Source organism: Trachymyrmex cornetzi, unplaced genomic scaffold (assembly GCF_001594075.2).
Source record: "Trachymyrmex cornetzi isolate Tcor2-1 unplaced genomic scaffold, Tcor1.1 scaffold375, whole genome shotgun sequence".
Classification (NCBI taxonomy): Eukaryota; Metazoa; Arthropoda; class Insecta; order Hymenoptera; family Formicidae; genus Trachymyrmex; species Trachymyrmex cornetzi.
Window position 1 is genome coordinate 234,211 of NW_017298480.1, and position 18,260 is coordinate 252,470.

General features: G+C 33.8%; 1 protein-coding gene across 1 annotated transcript in view; it reads right to left on the bottom strand.

Annotated features, from left to right (window-relative positions):
* Positions 1–18,260, bottom strand: part of kl-2 (dynein heavy chain 2, axonemal kl-2) — a 58,341-nt gene that overhangs the window by 12,624 nt on the left and 27,457 nt on the right. Inside the window, exons 26-50 of the mRNA XM_018511514.1 lie at positions 15,812–16,036; positions 15,071–15,359; positions 13,700–13,837; positions 13,284–13,454; positions 12,674–12,965; positions 11,655–11,746; positions 11,347–11,550; positions 11,059–11,264; positions 10,593–10,778; positions 9,026–9,245; positions 8,780–8,946; positions 8,413–8,633; positions 8,228–8,337; positions 8,011–8,126; positions 7,836–7,936; positions 7,493–7,641; positions 6,963–7,262; positions 5,830–6,117; positions 4,708–4,898; positions 3,583–3,758; positions 3,252–3,403; positions 2,119–2,283; positions 1,884–2,050; positions 1,093–1,264; positions 295–507 (exon numbers count right to left, since the gene is read on the bottom strand). Of these exons, the coding sequence (XP_018367016.1) occupies positions 295–507; positions 1,093–1,264; positions 1,884–2,050; positions 2,119–2,283; positions 3,252–3,403; positions 3,583–3,758; positions 4,708–4,898; positions 5,830–6,117; positions 6,963–7,262; positions 7,493–7,641; positions 7,836–7,936; positions 8,011–8,126; positions 8,228–8,337; positions 8,413–8,633; positions 8,780–8,946; positions 9,026–9,245; positions 10,593–10,778; positions 11,059–11,264; positions 11,347–11,550; positions 11,655–11,746; positions 12,674–12,965; positions 13,284–13,454; positions 13,700–13,837; positions 15,071–15,359; positions 15,812–16,036 (4,711 nt within the window). The remainder of the gene's footprint in view (positions 1–294; positions 508–1,092; positions 1,265–1,883; positions 2,051–2,118; positions 2,284–3,251; positions 3,404–3,582; positions 3,759–4,707; positions 4,899–5,829; positions 6,118–6,962; positions 7,263–7,492; positions 7,642–7,835; positions 7,937–8,010; positions 8,127–8,227; positions 8,338–8,412; positions 8,634–8,779; positions 8,947–9,025; positions 9,246–10,592; positions 10,779–11,058; positions 11,265–11,346; positions 11,551–11,654; positions 11,747–12,673; positions 12,966–13,283; positions 13,455–13,699; positions 13,838–15,070; positions 15,360–15,811; positions 16,037–18,260) is intronic.

An 18,260-nucleotide genomic window follows, 5' to 3' on the forward strand; every position in this document is an offset into this window, starting at 1 on the left:
TATCGTGTCCAATCATGTGCAAAGTAACGATAAAAGTAACTGTAAAATTCGTTACCATTACCAAAAAAATGTAACTTCGTTACCGTTACAGTTACCAAAGAAAAAAAGTAACGCAGTTACTAATAAAGTTACCAAAAAAGTAACTTGTAACTGTAACTTCGTTACAAGTAACGAGTTACTTCCATTCCCTGCATATAGTATATGCCATTAATTTGAAAATTTTACGTAAAAAAATTTTTATATGGTTTGATGAAAAATTACGAAGAAAAAAAAGGAAAACGAATTTTAATTTACCTCCTTAGACCAAATGCTTATTAGTTCCTGCCTGTAATTGGATACAAACGGACCGAGGTAAGACACAAATCCGGTGGATATCAAGCAATCACCAGGCAGCCAGTCGAAAGACTCGTTTAATGACGCTACAGTATTTTCCCATAGAATTCGTTCATCAGACAAGCGGTCCACCAACGTCCCGGCACGCTCTAATTTCAGCTTTAATAGTTTAGCCTGAGAGAAAAGAGAATGTAATTATAAAATTACATTCATATATGAAATGCATTTCGACAAATGCAGATAGAAACGTTTGATAAAAGTAAAAGAAAAACACAAAAAAAGTGTTAAAATGTTTATTAAATACATATTTCTTCTTCTTCTTCTTCTTCTTCTTCTTCTTCTATATTTCTAATATTTTTTTTTATTAATATCACGGTTCATTAATTTTATCAACAGCATATTAAAACTTGTTATTAAATAACATACATATTAAAAATTGTTATCGCGAATATCAAAGATCAAAATTTCATTGTAGAAATAACTTCGTAATTAATCTGCGCAACATCGCGGAATAGACCTCGTTCTCTCATCATCAATATGGATTCGCCGGATTCGCTCGAAGGAATACATCTTGTCGATGGAAATGCGAGTAAATGCAAGCTTCTGCAGTTACTAAAGCAAGTTTGTTAACTATAAGTGTTACCGGTGGACGGAGTCGGATTGGACCAAGCCGACTTCCCTCACCAGACCGTGCTCTCGGCTTTATACGAGGTCATTTCCGGTGTTCTAAAGCGCGCAAGAAAACATGGGTGTACTCACCAGTCTAATCAAATTCTCCTTTTCTTTCATCTTCACATCGTACATTTGCTGTAATCTCTCGAGCTGCTCGCGTGAGTTCTGCAGCTGTTGCATTGCCTCCTTTAAGGCCATTTCCTTCTGTTTTAGCGACTTCAACGCGATCTGTAGTTTTTCCCGTTTTGGCGCTACGATTCTGCAATACATTGCGAAAGTATAATCAAATCTACAATGGCAGAATGGCGCAATGCAGCGGATGAAATTAATCAATTAAATAATAGTAATATGTTACTTTAAAGATCTATTTCATGTATTACACATAAATGTATTACTTTTTCAGAGAAATTTAATACCGCAGTATTAAATAGTCGTGATGTGACTAATTATTTAGGTATTTCAAATATTAAAAACACTGTTGTTACCATAAAAGAAACTCTAAAACTTCCAATCAGAACAACTTTAATCCAAATTTTAAAAATGCCTAAATAGCATGTACCATATATTCAAAATCAGGATGTAAGACATCTTAAAATTAAAAAAATGTTTTAAAATGTCTGTTTAAAACAGTTTTTAATTTTAAATTCTAATTTTAACATACGTGCTATTTAGGCATCGAAGTTATCAAAATTTGAACCAAAGTTATCTTATTTTATTTATGATAATGCTTTTGATATTCGAAATAAATAATTAATCATTAATCAATTTAATATTTACGGTATTAGATTTTTCTACTGGAAAGTCATACACATAAAAATAAAGAAAAAAGAAGTTCGACACGTACGTCTTGAATTTGCTTCTTGTTTTGGATGAGTTACCTGTATAACTTGCCGTAATTTTCCATAGCTATCACCCACATGCAAAGTGACTTAGCTGCAGCAGACACCACACCGACCTTTATGGGATCGAATTCAGGATTGGACGTATACTTGGCTATTGTTCGTAGAACTCTGTCCGATATATGATCTTTGTCGAAGTCACGAAGCTAGAAATCAGATCAGAGCGAGTTAGTTGGAAATGAATAAACTTGTCAGTCGCAACATTGTCGCTCACCGTATTAATGAAGTTCACGTCACTAAGTTGGCGCTTTGCTTCCGCCCACGTGGGTTCCGAGTTTTTTAAGATCATCACCGTCTCCATCACCATTTCGACTTTCGGCGGCGGACGCGTAAAGGATTTTATTTCAGCTAAATCTTTCTTGCTTAAAGTTTCCAACGCCTAAAATAATTTGTCATTTTTTTGTCACATAATGTTCTACTTAAGATCTTATTATCTTAACTCTTAAATACCGTTATATGGAAATAACACACTGTGGTATTACGTACCCACTTGATTCAATTGCTTATAATTTTCATAAAAATAAACACATTGTAAAAAATTTGGTTTTAATCAAAAAGCTAGATATTACGAAAAATAATGATATCAAATCAAATGATATCTTTATTTATTATTAAAAAAGACATAGGCCGGTATTCATAGTCGAGTCTTATTTCAAGACCATCTTAAGTAATGTCTTAAGACGCTAATGCGGCCTTCTGATTGGTTTATGACTTCTTAAGACCATACTCAAGACGGTCTTGAATATAAGATCTGACTATGAATATCGACTATAGACTCGTATTCAGAACGCGTTATAGATTAATGCGTGCTTTTATTTCTAAAATTCTATAATATATGTAACGTGAATTTAAATGTGCGCTAACATCATTATAAGCGCGTTTTAAATATGGACAATAAGCAACGGAAAAAGTATTGGAACAAATTTGAAAAAAGAAAACTGGGTATACCATATTAAAAAGAAGTTTAAGAGATAAATAAGCTCTTTAGAAACATTCAATTCTTTGGTAAAATTCTTTATAAAAAATAACTTTCTGTAAAAAAAGACAGTTATCTCTTTTCATTCTCTTATTCTCAACTGAAGAGATACATTCTTTTGACAATAAAAATTTAATTATCGAGCGAAATTCTTTTATTCTTGGTCGTCTATAATCCAAAGTCATTGTTATCTTAACATTACGTATTCATAGCATGATAATATTAAGAAGGCTGAATCACTTAATTAAACATCACATAAATTAATAGTTAAATTTATAAAAAAAATATGCGAAAAAGAATTGAAGAAAAAAAACGATCAGAAATTTTATTGTTTAAAATGATGTTCTTAGAAGAGATAATTCAATAATGACCTTGATGGCCTCGTCCAAGGCAGGTTCGACGGTCTCCAGATCAGCCCTTGCAAGCTGCTCGAGCTTTTTAAATTCTTTTTGCTCCTCGGCGATACGAAGTGATTTGGCGGTGATCTGTTTTTGCGTTTCATCAGCGTCACGGCTTTGGTTTGCTACGCGCATTGCAAGCGTAGCATGGTTAAAAGCGGTGAACGATGCAGGCGGATACCGTATGATTAATTAAGTGCACGAGGAAAGTTAGAACCAGGGAGAGCGTTAAAAGCAATAAGTTTTTATAGATTAATCTGATAAACGCCGTTGATAATATATCACTGTCGCGTGCGCCGTGTACCTATCGTTACGAGGAATTCTTCGCACTCCCTCGTAGATTTATGAACTTGCTGCTGAGTGACTTCGAGCTCCGCCGCCATTTCTTTAACTTTCACCCGGGTATCGTCGATCTTCGAGAGGCCGCCGCGAAGTTTGTTCGCTTGATCTGCTAAATCTTGTCTCTTTTTCTTCAACATTCTGCGCGTGATTCGAATATCACTTCTATTTTATTTTTATCGAAAAACCCGCAATAAATACTGCTTATATCAGATGTAATTATGTTATTTTAAAATATCGGAAATGTCTGACGGTATACAGTTGCAAAGCTAATTAAAATGCAAAAATCGGGCCGTCATCATTACATCGATTTCTTCAAACTATTTTCTAGATATTAAAAATTGTAGTTCCACGTACACATTATGGCGCTGGTAGTTTCACAATTAATTTAATTGTCTAAATATAAATATAAACTATCAGTTTAGAAATATAAATAACAAAATAGTTTGAAGAAATCATCGATATAATCGTGCACGAACAATTAGTTTCATGGTTGTAATATGCACATTTATAATAAATAGCATATTACAAAGAAAGAACGGTTTACTTTTATCAAGACATCTAATAAGTTTAACTAGATACAAATCTGAAAATTTTGTTGGATAATCAAAATAATTATGTAGGACGCTTAAGGTGATTTCTGGAACGGAAATTTCTAAATTTTTTACAACTTTGCTCATTATGCTTGAATTTCCTACATAATTATTTTCATGGGTCAACAAAATTATTTTCAGATCTGTATATATAGCTAAATTTTTTAATACTTGTGCAAAATCATTCAACCTTAAATGAAGACGTAATTTAACGAATGTGTCCAAAACAAGCAACTGTTTTGAAATTACTATCGTGAAAGTAATTGTTCAGACAATGCACCGTATCAATAACTTCTTTAAATTATTGTTCAGTTACTAAAAATTGTGGTTTTGTGCACGCATAATCATTTATATTTATAATTGGGTAACTAATTGTAAAATATAAAAACTATAATGTTGCCTGCATACGCGCGCGCGCATTTGCGTGCATGTATGTGTATGTGTACATATATATGGTATATATATATATATATATATTGCATTTGTTCAATACTCACTCTTTATAACCGACTACTAGCTCGATAAAATTCACAGGAGTCACGTAATTATAACGCTTCATTTCAACGGCCATTCTGCGAGAGAACTGGGACACTGTGTCGTGGATCAAAGAGAATGATGCTGCAATTCCATCTCGCATTCGATCCTGCAATGGTGGCAATGGAATGGCCGTCGCGGATTGTCGCGGTTCCTGTAGAAAAGTGCATCCTCATAATGTTCGTGTTCGTTACAGTCGCAGTATAAATTTTTTAACCAGCTGTACCCTATATCAATGCTTCGTGCTTGCTGGACGTAATAAAATGGTTCCGTATAAAATGCGTTCATTTTATGCCAGGATTAACAGCGATCCCTTATGATACGCATTCGCTTCATCGTCTAATATTCTCCAAATTAAAGCCAACTGCATTTAATATATGATTATTTCAGACGCTCGTGATTATCTATTCCATTCGAAATTTTTACTCGGACATTATGACGAGAAAGTATCTTCGTTTTGTGATATTAAAAAAGGGACGTAATAGCACCAGGAATCATAAATGCATTAAGACTAAAAGCTGCATGAATAATAAATAATCTAGAAATGAGACGCCGTTTAAGAAGAAATTCTTACAAAGAAATGAAAGAAACTCATTACGGTAGTTATACATATATTAAAAATATATGAAATTTTATGAATTTATTGATGGTGGATTAAACATTTGTTTGGATGTCGATTAAAGTATTTGTCTAATTGCGACAATATACTTCTGCGTATTTTTTGCGCACTGTGTACTCTTTGATACAATTTTATTCGCAGAACCCGGAACGAAATGAGTACAAAGCTTTCCCGGGCATCTTGACGAATTATGAATATCAAAAGCATTTTTGAGGTATCCAAGCGCCCAATCTCAGCCTCGGCCGATGGAAAGAAATGCGCCAGACGTCCGCAGACATCAGGGGCAAACCGTAGATGGGAAAATAATCGGATTCGCTGAAATGGTCGGCAAGAAGAACGAGGAGCGGGGGAGGAGAAAGATAGGGGAGGGAGGAGGAGAAAAAGATTGGTGGTAGGAAACGCGCGTTGATCGTAAGAATCGAATCGAATGGAATCGATCGCGCGGAAAGGGGAAGGGCGTACCTACCACTTTATTTTCGCCGGTGATAGTGAGCGTCAGATTGAGATTCATGAGGAACTTGTTGCCAACTTCGAGGAGAGCTTCTCTTGGCCATTCCAAGAACCAATCGATGGTCGTGCAATTGATCAGGGAAGGGTACTGCCGTAATCTGTTCCTGAAGGCATCGCCGATCGGGCTCATGCACAGGATCAAATGCATATTGGCACGCGCCCTCTCGATCAGGAAGGAATATACCGTCTCAGTCGTTGGTGTCTTCCCATTCTTCGTTACTTCCTTTGATAGTCTATTTTTAATCTGCGAAACGTAATATATCCTGGAATAATACCCTTCTGTACTATTTTCACAGTTTCGTAGTTGAATTATTGTTAGACAAATGGAATTTATATCATTATTAGAACATTTAAACTGTTTGAATTGTGCATTATATCTGTGTCGCATTAAATATTTTGACTCTTAAATTACCCTTAATACGTGCAGCTATTCGCATCATTTATATGAATTTATTTACACTTTTTATGTACATATGCTTATAATTATTTAAAAAAGGATTATCTCTGGTATCATTTAAAAAATGTAGGAAAAATGTATTTTCTGTATTTGCTTTAAAAATAATATTAAATATAAAAATATTATAACGAATAATATTTTAAATATGATCTTCAAACTTTCATATTAAAAAAAAATTTGTATAAGACTACATTGCTTTATAAAATAATCAATCCAATAATTCGGTTAAAAATGTTTTAAAGATGTTGATTTCTAACATACAATAACCTCGGTGATCCATAATGAACAATATTGTGTTAATAAACAGAACAATATGTATTTACACATTTATATCATATTAAACATGATATTTGCATGATTAAAACATTCTTGTGGTTTTAATAATGCAAAAATATTTTCCAAACACTTTTAACGTATGTATTTTTCATGATACAAGATAAGCAAGAAGAATACGAGATAGAATAATGAAACGAGATATAAATTTCATATGGAATCGGAAATAGCACTTCCGTTATCCTTTTAATTTCGCTGATTCTCTTTTCCAAGAGAAAACGCCCTAATAGAATGACGTCACGGATTATATACAGATGCAGATGAAATGACAGTGGTGTGGAGCGTATTAACCGACTTACGTCCTCCATTTCGTCGCTCTTGTAGAGATTAGCCACTTCGCCAGTACTCAGCATATTGTTGACAATTTCCAGAAACTGCTCCTCGACTACTTGAGTATCACTGAAGAGGAAACTGGTCGGTTTGTTCTCCACCCCGGTTATTGAGTACAGAGTCTTGAGATCCTCACGAAATTCCGGCGTCCTATATTGCGCCTTAACGGCAATTTGATAGGTGGACAGATCGCACATGTAACTGCCGATACGCGAAAGTGATTGTCTGCCGCTACCACCGATTCCAACTAGAAGAACATTACCGCGAGGCTACAAAGAAACCAATCTCAAATTTACAACGCTATTTAAATTAAGAATCAAATACGTTTAATAAAAAATATTGTGAGATGTATATGTTATATATATATATATATAAAATATATAAAGTCGTAATATCATCACTGAACTCTTAACAAGATATCGTCGGATAAAATGTTACCGTTATAAGGCACGTCATGTGAATTACTAACCTGCGATATTACACGAACAATACGACATACATGTTCAATCGCATCGCGAAACAGAACGAGATCGAGGCGCACTACGCCAGGAGAAACATTGTACTCATCCATCTGTTCTTCCACGTAGCGCCTTATAGAACCAATATCAGGAAGGTCTTCGTATATATCCCAGGCATTCATGAAATTGCCTGTAAATATTCATTTAAAAATGTCTTGATTTTCAAAACATAATAAAGCCAATAATAAAATAACAACAATAAAATAATAAACGAACAAAATAATAATAAAACAACAATCCGATATACGTTAAACGTTAATATTAATAGATAGCTACATAGTAAACAGAGTTAACGTTAAAGATAGGGGTATTGTGCGCGTTTACCGAAAATTGGACATCTTTTTTCCGGACAGACATTATGGAAGGTCAACTCGAAGTACTTTCCGAGCTGATCGTTCAGCTGAGTCACGAACCACTCTCTGTCCCTGAAAGAAATTGCTCAGCATTTTTTTCTCTTGTATTCCAAGCCAAATTAAGTTAATACCCCTTGAGCGCTTACTTCTCGTCAATAAGCCGATCGCAGAAAACTCGGAAACTCTCATGGACCCACAATCGCAAGAAGGTCTGTCTCGAATGCTGATAGTCCTTATGGCTGCGCAGCAACCCCTGGAAGATCTGTCGAGGATCGATACTAATTTTTGTATCTGCTGTCGTATCTACTTTCGTGCGATTATCGCCAATTGCTTGTCGATTTTTAATCGTGATACGATGTTTACCTTCGAAATATCTCGCAAGTTAAATAAGTAATGCATCTTTGTTGGAGTAGGAAGCATCTTTTGGATCACATGATTGTATAGATCGATCGAAGCGAACGTTATATCATTTGCTAAGATAGATAAGAAAACATTTTATGTAATTGTCAAATTACAATTATGTTCAACCAGAGTTATTTTGAGCTTACATATTCCTTTTACTTCAGCGTGAAATTCAGAAAGTTGTTGCTTCAATATCGTGCCATAAATTCTTATAATCTGCTTTTCATTTGGAAAAGTCATGTTAATGACATTGAATTTCGTAACTAATCTATTTGTGATGACATTGCGGCCTCCACCAGGTGGTCCCATGGCACTTATTAATTGTATCCTCTCAATGTACTTTCTCATTTGTTTCTGACGATCGTACCTGTCGATTTTATACATTGTATACAATAGATTTTTCATTTTTACATGTTTCTTGTGGTGCTATCTTTTGTTGCGTTTTTTGCTTTTTTTCCAGGTTTTTTGCCTGAAAATTTCATTTTCTTATATTTTTGCATATTATAATATTACCAAAATCCGTAATCGATCCACTGCCGAATCAATTCCAACGGTGGTTGCGATCCGTATTTTTCTTTCATGGGCATATTAAAATCATCCATGAAAACAATCATAGTTTTACCGATCGTGGGAACGTAAACTCCTTTCTTTCGTTTCTCCAGTCTGCTTTCTATTGCATTCTGAACCAAGAGAGTCAATGTAAAATGTTCATTCAATATTTAAGACTATTATCCATTCAATATACGTTCAGAGCCTTACCTGTACGTTACCGGATGTAGTTTGGGCCGACATATTTACAAGCAGAACAGCGTATTTTGTGTCGTCTAGAAGCTCAAGTACCGAGTGGATAGTGGACGTTTTTCCTGTACCCACCGGACCCACTACGAGCACTGGAAAACCATTCGATAGAAGAGAACTTACGATGTAATCGTATCGTATCGTGTCTACGGTGGGTACTATTATCTTGTAGAATGGTAAGCTGTATATTGAGTCAAGGATATATTAGATTTCGATGGGAGATGATATAATTATCAGCCCTTAGTAATTTTTTTAATGATTAATTAAATATCATTAATTTAACATAAAACAGTTTCTTTACTTCAAAAATGACACAACTAAAAAATTAAGTTTTTCAGAAAAGAGAAAAACTATATACAATGTGTTTTCAAATTCGCGACCGCAAAGTATAAGATGTGATACTTCATGCTAAAACAAACAACTTTTTCCTTTAACGAAATTGCGTCCGATATAATTTTTGTGCTTATTTGTTGACTTCAACCTGTTCTCCTGCAAAAACTACTTATTGGACGTAATTTTGCTAAAGAAAAAAAGTTATTTTTTGTGCTAAAACGAACAATTTTTTCCTATAGTAAAATTACATTCGATAAATAATTTTTGCGTTTACTCGTATAACTTTAACCTGTTCTCCTGCAAAAACTACTTGTCAGACACAATTTTGCAAAAGGAAAAAATTGTTTCTTTTAGCGTAAAGTATGACTTGTACTTCGCGCGCACGAATTTGAAAACACCCTGTATATATATTATTTAACTTAACAGAAAATTATTAACAAATCAAATAATATTGCTAAAAAATATATATTCTTAAAAACGTGATTAAATGTCATTTTTGCCATTTTCGTTTAACAACCTCCAAAAAACTTTTTTTGAGTTGTGACGATTTTGATATCCTACAAATAATTATAATATCCGAAATAATTCACCAAAAGTGACATAATTTGAAGTATTACTGACAGTTTACTTTGGCCAGCTAAAAAGACTAAATTTAAAATAAGACAATTCGTTTTTCAAATTTCGATTACTAAACTGTCTTAACTCTAAAACAATCTGTGTAGAAAATTTTCCTTCTCTTTAAAAAATGGCATAACTTAAAATATGTCACTCTCGTAGTATTGATTTCTTTAAAAATCTTAAGAACGACATAAGTGTTACTTGCAAACGGACTGTAAAGTTAAATTAGTTTACTTTTGATAATTGATAGAATAATTTTTAAACTTGATTTATTCATGATAATAACCTGAAAACTTTTTAATTATATCAGTTTTAAAGTAAAAAAAAACGGTATACGACTTAAAATATAGAAATTACGTCAAATTCACAAAATATCCTAATTTTTATCTCTAAAGTTTATTCTAAAGTTAAATTTATATTATAATTAAATGGTTTTTTTTACACTATAAGTTACAATCAAACACAACTATTGAAAAAGATTACAATTTATTGTATATCTTTTAACGAAATAAAAAACAATTCACATTTTTTTAGATTAAATTTCGTGACATATTAATTGAATGATATTATCATTTACCCGGCTTGAAATTTCCACGCGAGCGGTAATTTTTCTTCCCATAAAATAAAAGTCCGCAGACGTGCATCCACGTAATATTCGTAGACTGTGTCCCGTAACGGAAAGAAATTTTCAATTTCTCTTATGAATTTATCCATTTTCTGGCGACCGTCCTCATTGACCGAGGCGCATAGTGACCATATCATACTGCAATGTAGAACTGCATGTAGCTATTTAGTGCTCTCAAACACTATTACCATTTCATTAACTTAGAACTTATAGTTTAATATGACTTGCAAACCACCGGAGAGAACTGCAATATCAGTGTCACTTAGAAATGTCCAGGAGCAACTGATGTTAATATTCGAACTCGTGCTTGGTGGTTGCGAATTTGTAATTTTGTTTCGTCGAAGTGGGGTCGCATCCCATGTAGTTCACCATCAAGACGCGTTTTTATTAAAAAAAAAATTTAAGAGACTAAACGTACCAAAAGAAAAACCACATTTTACATATGTTGGAGAAAACATCGCGATCCTCGCCTAATTCCACACCGTTTTGCGGAGTCGCAAGTACTTCAAGAAGTTTGCAAAGCGACTGAACGGCATTTAATTCGGTGACAGGCACAACTTCCTCGCAATTCCGTCGCTTAAATCTTAGAGTGACATTGACGTGACTCTCGAACAGTCGATTCATCTAATTGAAAAGTAATGGAACTGTTACGCTTCACTGGGTCATGGCGATAATTTTCAATCAATTTTAGGAAGGTGTCTCTTACTTCATCGATGAAATCTGATTTAGCCCTATACTTTTGCAACCACGAATCGACGTAAGGTCGCCAACCGAGGTTCTTGTAATCATTATAAATCATGCCCGCTCTGGAGATCGACGCAGGAGAGGCGGTAGCCAAGTCTTGCACCTCGAAGAGCAACGAGACTTGATTGGGCATAACGATTCGATCGTTATTTACCAGGGTTAATACCTTAAAACACAGTATTTTTATTTTCAGGAAAAGCACTAATTAATCTTATGCAATTTCACCCCAAGAAAAAAGAGAGGAAAAGCAAAGGATGGACGAAGTTATACCTTGTTGTCATCCATGACACTGTTCATGTTCTCAATCCAATCAACGTCCACGGGTCCGTCAAAGAGGATCCATTTTTCGTCGGGGGTATCTTCTATCAAAAGAGCGTTGAATTTTATAGTAGCATGTTTCCCAGGCAGAACTCGTGTTAGCGAAACAAGCTTCCATTTTAATGATTTTGCTCATATTCTTCCTTCCTTCCATTTTACTTTCATTATATATTCATAATTATCAAATCCCGAGGGTGACACTTTTATATTACCTAATTGATGTGTATGATGCAATAATAATATTTTATTCTACGCATTTTCATCCCATATTTGTAACGAATATCTCTTACAAAATTTGCGAATTTGCATAAATGGCGCGTTTTTCTTTTTCAAATTTTATGTTTAATATCTATATATCTTCTACATAAGCAGTTTTGAATTATAAAATAAATGGAGGATATTTTCCATTTAATAAAATAAATTAAATCAGACATTGTTTTATCTTTCTTATAGCATTCAATGAATAACAAAGACAGAACAACATTTGTGTCGATTTGTCATCAAACAAAAAATATCCAAATATATCATACCTTTACTTAACAAATGATACAAGTCAAAAATTAAGTTTCTCAGAAAAGGAAAAAATTATTTTCCAACTTGACAGAAAATTATTAACTAATCAAATAATATAAAAAAAATATATTTATAATATGATCAAGAATCATTTTTGTTATTTTTGTCTCACAATCATTAAAAACCACCTTTTTGAGTGGTAATTATTTTGACGATTTTTTATAAAGTTAACTTAGCTCACTTTTGATGATTGATAAAATAATGACTTGACTAACTCATTCAGTGATAACTAAAAAAACACGGTTCTTTAATTGTGCCACCTTTGAAGTAAAGAAGAATCTTAATAGATATGTGTATATCTTAAATATTTTATATAAATTATTGGATGCATGGCTTCTCAGTGTCTAACATACTTATTACATTACACATATTACATCGCAATCAATCAAGCGCTTTACCGGAACAAGTTTTCCGCATGATGGACGATATCACTCCGTCGAGCCATTCTCCGGTGGAAAGATTGTACTCGCCGTAGAGTTCACCGAGACTCAGTGCCTTAGGATTAATGGGATGTACGTGAACGGTGTTAAAGCCCGGCTTTCCATCGCTCTTCATTGTCGTCATCGTATTCTGTAAAATCTTCCACGTTGCGGTTTTTGCGGTGTTTGACGCACCGACGATCATCGTTGAGTGACGCGAACTCTTCGTTTCATACAACTCAATAACTTTCGTCACCATCATGGGAATTGGCTGTAATCAGGATAATGTAAGCGATTGATTAATCCCAAGGTAACCAGCTAAATGACTTATCCAGTGATTAGTCCAAAAATTTCTACGATTATATTTTTGCTAACGTTGAAAATTTAATTCTAATTAGATCCGTAAATAAATGATGATCCGAGAAGGATATTAGTTTAACATACACAAATTGATATTTGTAAGCGTTGGATATTTGTCAGCATAAAAAATTTCTCGATAAATGCTCGATAAATATCCTTAGGGCTGACATAATGCGTTGGTCGCTTCCAGCAAGCGAGAGTTATGTTATATCCGTCCTAAGTAGATTACCTGCAGCTTCAACTTGATTGCCTCGCTGGTTATATAACTGATAATTTCCTCGTAATCCACGGTCGGTACGTCTACGTTGGGGAAAAGATCTGTGGTGATATCGAGGAATAGCGGTAGGTCATCCGAGGTAAGCTTGGCAACATTCATATCTTTCATGGCGAGGATAATTATCTAGATAACATTCAACTTGGCTAATGCAAGTTTATGGTAAATGTTCGCATAGCACAAGAAAATGTTGCGTTTTCGCTTTGTAAAGATTGCTTTGTAAAGATTTCAGATAAATGTAGTAACATAAAACAACAAATAACTCGAATTTATATTATTTTTCTTCTTCAATATTTGAGCAACATTTTGTTACTTTTGAGATAATAGATACTAAAATTCTTGAAAAAGATTAAATTCATTCGAATAGTCACCTCTTCATCAGGCAAATTGGAATACAGTCGTTTCTTTTTGCCAGCATATCGAGTCAGCGTTACTATACCTCTCAAACCGAAGTCGTAATGATATTGCTTACTAAGCTGCTGCTGGGCAAGTGAGTACAAAGTAAAAATCTACAAAGGAAAGTATTCTGTAGAATTTTCAGCAAATCTGATATCGAAATAATATTAAAATTACTTCAAATAAGTACAAAAAATAACTTAGAAAAGTTATTGATTTATTTAGTCTCTTTAACTTTTTAACTATTGAATATGTATATAATATTTAACATTTAACTATCGAAAATAGTTTCATAAATATTTAATGATATTGTATATATTATATTATATATATTATTATTATTTATTATTTACAAAATTGAAGGGTTTTCTACAAGAGCCAAAAAAGTCCATTTAAAAAAATCTGGATTATGGTGCCAAATCATTTTCTATTAACAGCTTTATATTGTGAACAATTTTGTGGCAGAAATTAAACAGAAAACTAATTCGTGAAATATAAAGCCGTGTCCATACTTGCAGCAGAACATCGCAACTGTAACATCCGTCGAGTAACATCCATCGTAACATCGGTGTACACCGCGTAACATCTGACGCGATATCGTGTGTTAAATATTCGGTGCGATGTTACGGGATACCATCCACACATTGCGTCAGTGTTACGCTATGATGTTGCCGTTACAGGAACTTTACACGTTAAATAATAGTGTCAGTACCTAGCAGATACTTACAATGTTAATGATGATCGTGTGTGATGAATTGATGTAGAATATTGACAGTGAGCCGAATTTCTTTATTCTCGAACATCCCTTATAACGACTGATATTCAAGTATCAAGAAATTCAAATTAATTAAAAATATTCATTGGTACTGACAGTATTATTGATCATGAAATTCCGCATTATAATATTCTATTGTAAGTATGGACATTGCTTGAAAGTTTAATATTAGCAAAAAATGTTTTTGTGAAGAATAATTTATAAAATTTTGTAAATAAGAAATAAAAAATTATTGTTTTAGATTTTAAATAATATTTTCTTCTATACATTTATGATTATTACTGTTATAAGAGATACAGGATAAATAGATAATAAATATTTTTCCGCAAAAATCAAACGAATTCAGACGTTATCTTTTTAACGAGTCATAAAATATTTATGAAAATCTAAACTTTGTTTTTATACCTATTTATTTATTGAAAAAAATTAACATATTTATACAATGAACGGTTTAAAGATGTGAGAAGCTTTTTATATTCTGAAAATTTAACTTTTTAGATTTGTTTGGTTTTTGTAAAAAGCCTTCAATTATTTATGTTAAAATTAAAAATCGTTAAAAATTTCAAGTAACTTTTCTGGCTAACGTGCGTATGTCTCGAAAACCTTCGCCGAATAGGTTGATTTCAGCAATCATGCAACTATCCGGCACCATCATCGAGATTGGTCGAAACATAGACTTTAAATTGTCTGGAAGCTCGGTACGTCCGGCGTAACCAGGATTCATTGTGATGAAGATGCCGCAGGTGTGCACTAGAGGTATAGCGGTGCCCTCGAGAATGAACCTCGTAAGTCTCTGGGCGAGAGCGGTCAGTATCGATAAAATCTGTTGCGCCACTACTGATAACACTTCGACGTTAATTCTGCGATTAAGAAAAAGGTGTTTTGTAACCTTTCTCTATCTGTCTTTTTATCTGTAGTTTTTTTTTATTTGCGTCACGTGGTAAGAAAGCTGTTTGAGAAAACTAATTAGCTTTACGTAACGAAAAAATAAGATCCCTTATAGAAATCCAATACTAGCCAATTTGATACCGAAAGGTGATGATTAATTACTTATTTTGAATATTAAAGTATTGAACAACGGTAAAAAAGTACTTAATTATTACCTTCCAGTATTAAATTTGTTTTTTCTGTAAGGGACGAAATAGACAATTTTTATACATTCTACAATATAAATAAAGTATATATATAAGTTATCTTTTTTTTTTAGTATACGCATTATCAGATTTTCAAAATGCATTTTGAGGAAGTTCGATGAGGTTTATGTCGTTTTCGTTTGCGAAAATACTCATTCAAGAGCTTCAAGGATATTCACCGATTGAATTCGTCGAAGCATCCCCAGGCGCCGGTTTGCGACAGTCCAGAAAATAATCTGCCCATACTTTTGTAGTCCAGCCCTTCTGAACAATTTTGCACGATTACGTTAAAACCCAACGCTTTTCCCAGGTCTTTTACGGTCTCAGTTTTTCCGGTACCCGCAGGTCCTTTTGGACTACCACCGCGATACAAATGAAGAGCAGTTGTCAACGTGATATAACATCTGCATGAGACATAAATGCAAAAAGTTATTTTCATTACTTAATACGCGATAATACGTGACATATATGCAGGAAGTGAAATTAACAAACGTGAGCGCTTTAAACACACATAATTTGTTTTTAAACTCACATAATTTGCGATTACCAAACCATATAATTGTTATATTATTTTGTACGTATTTTAATGTACATACGCGTTTTAAAAGTAACGTTCAAGCGATAACACAAGTGTATATATTGTCGCGTTTTATTAAACGCAGGGATTATGTTTCTTGCCCGTATGGGCGCGACGAGGATCTTCATGTAATTTACGACGAATTGGCGGAATATCCCGACCATCAGACCCGTATTCCGAGAACACAGCTGCAATTCTGGCATTCGATTCGAGGAATACATCAGAGGATGTACATATGCTCCGACGCGGTTTGCGATTTAATGCGTCTATTCGAAACACAGAATAGTTTATCCACCTTTGAAGAAGGGAAACGAGAGGCATAAAAGGCACGGAAAAGATTGAAAGTCTTTCCTACATGGTCGGAACGCAATGGAAAGTGGAGCTCGTTGTCTTCTTTCCGCAAGACAAATCTTTGGGTCCACGAGAGCGGATAAACGTATCGAGATGGCAATCGTCGTCTATAAATTAAGGCAACAAGAGCAGTAGCCTTTTATCACGATTAAATCGATACTACGTTAAGCAGCGAAGAGCAGGAAATCGTTTGTTTCTGCGTATATGTTTACCCTTTGATGTGCAGCGCGCCAAGTGTTCTCCTTTCGAAGCCGCTCTTGAGATCGCATCGCATTGTCATTACACCGCATATTACATCGAGGGCTGCATTGAGTTATATGGCTATGCGTATCCGCGATATTACGGGTCGCATCGATCGAAATTGCATCTGCGCGAACTCTACGCACAAGAGGCGGTGAGCATTTCGCAAAATGCACATCTTTTGTTGAATATGATTAATTTTAAACATACCATAAATATGTATTCTTGATAACATTATACGATAATTTAATTTTTTAAATATTTGTTATAAGTTTTTTTAATCGATATCTCCTACACGCGTAATCATTAAGGGGTACTTAAAAATTGGACGAAAGCATTTAACTAAATAAATATTTATGAAACTTTCTCCAAATGTTTTATTGGGTCACAAAATTATACTAGTGAAAGAATTTTATGTAAAGATGATCGGGAGAGCCAATATGGTGACTTAGAACATATAAGATGGTGCCACACTCTTTTGGATAATGTTTCTTTTCGGCGATTCCATTTATCGATTCTTTAATCTTGCGAATTTCGCAGTGTTCTCTTAGTCATTTAAGGGAATGCTGGACTGTCCTGTTTTATCATTAATTTTTAAAGACTCTTTTCTCTTAATTGTGTTTATGGATTGAAAAGTCCTTCTCCACAATTAAAGTATCGACAACAACACAGGCTGCCAGCTACAATTTAATACGAAAAATGGAAGAAAATTAAAAATTGTAGTTTTGTCCCCGGCTCCTGCAATCAACTCGTCACAATATGTGCTCCATATAAGAGAGTTTCATATTTTACCCGTTTAAAATAAGTAGCCAGCAGCCTACAGAAAACCTCGAAGAACAATCTTATGCTTTTAGAAACGAGGTAGAGGCTTTGATATAAGAGAAAAGAGTCGCCAAAAATTTCGTTCGTATACTACGAATAAAATTGACGTGAAGCCATGAAACCGAGCAGTATTTTAGTTGATCTCTTTCTAAGAGATGGCATTGCAATATGTTAGATAAGGACAAATGAATACGTTTGAGCGAGACACAACGATATATGATAAGTATAAGAAATGAATGAAAGATGTCACTATTATCGAATTTGGAATTTAAAAAAGTCTGTACTATCGACCTTGATTAAGTTTGACCGTCACTCCAGTATCCCCTTAATGGTTTGCGGTTTTTTGGTTAGCATTTTCTAAATTCTAAGAAGGGTGATTTAGTTTCACTTGTGCCATCATTATTTCTACATAAAATCCTTTCACAAATATGATTTTATGATCTACTCGTATAATAGAAGAATATTTGGTGAAAGTTTCATGAAAATTAATTTAATTGAACACTTTAGATCGATTTTTGTATACTTCTTTATTAATTTTAATTTTATTTATTGATTATTATAAAATAGCACCAGGGAATGGAAAGTTACTTTTTAAAAGTAACAAATTACAGTTACTCGTTACCGAGTAGGAAAAGTAA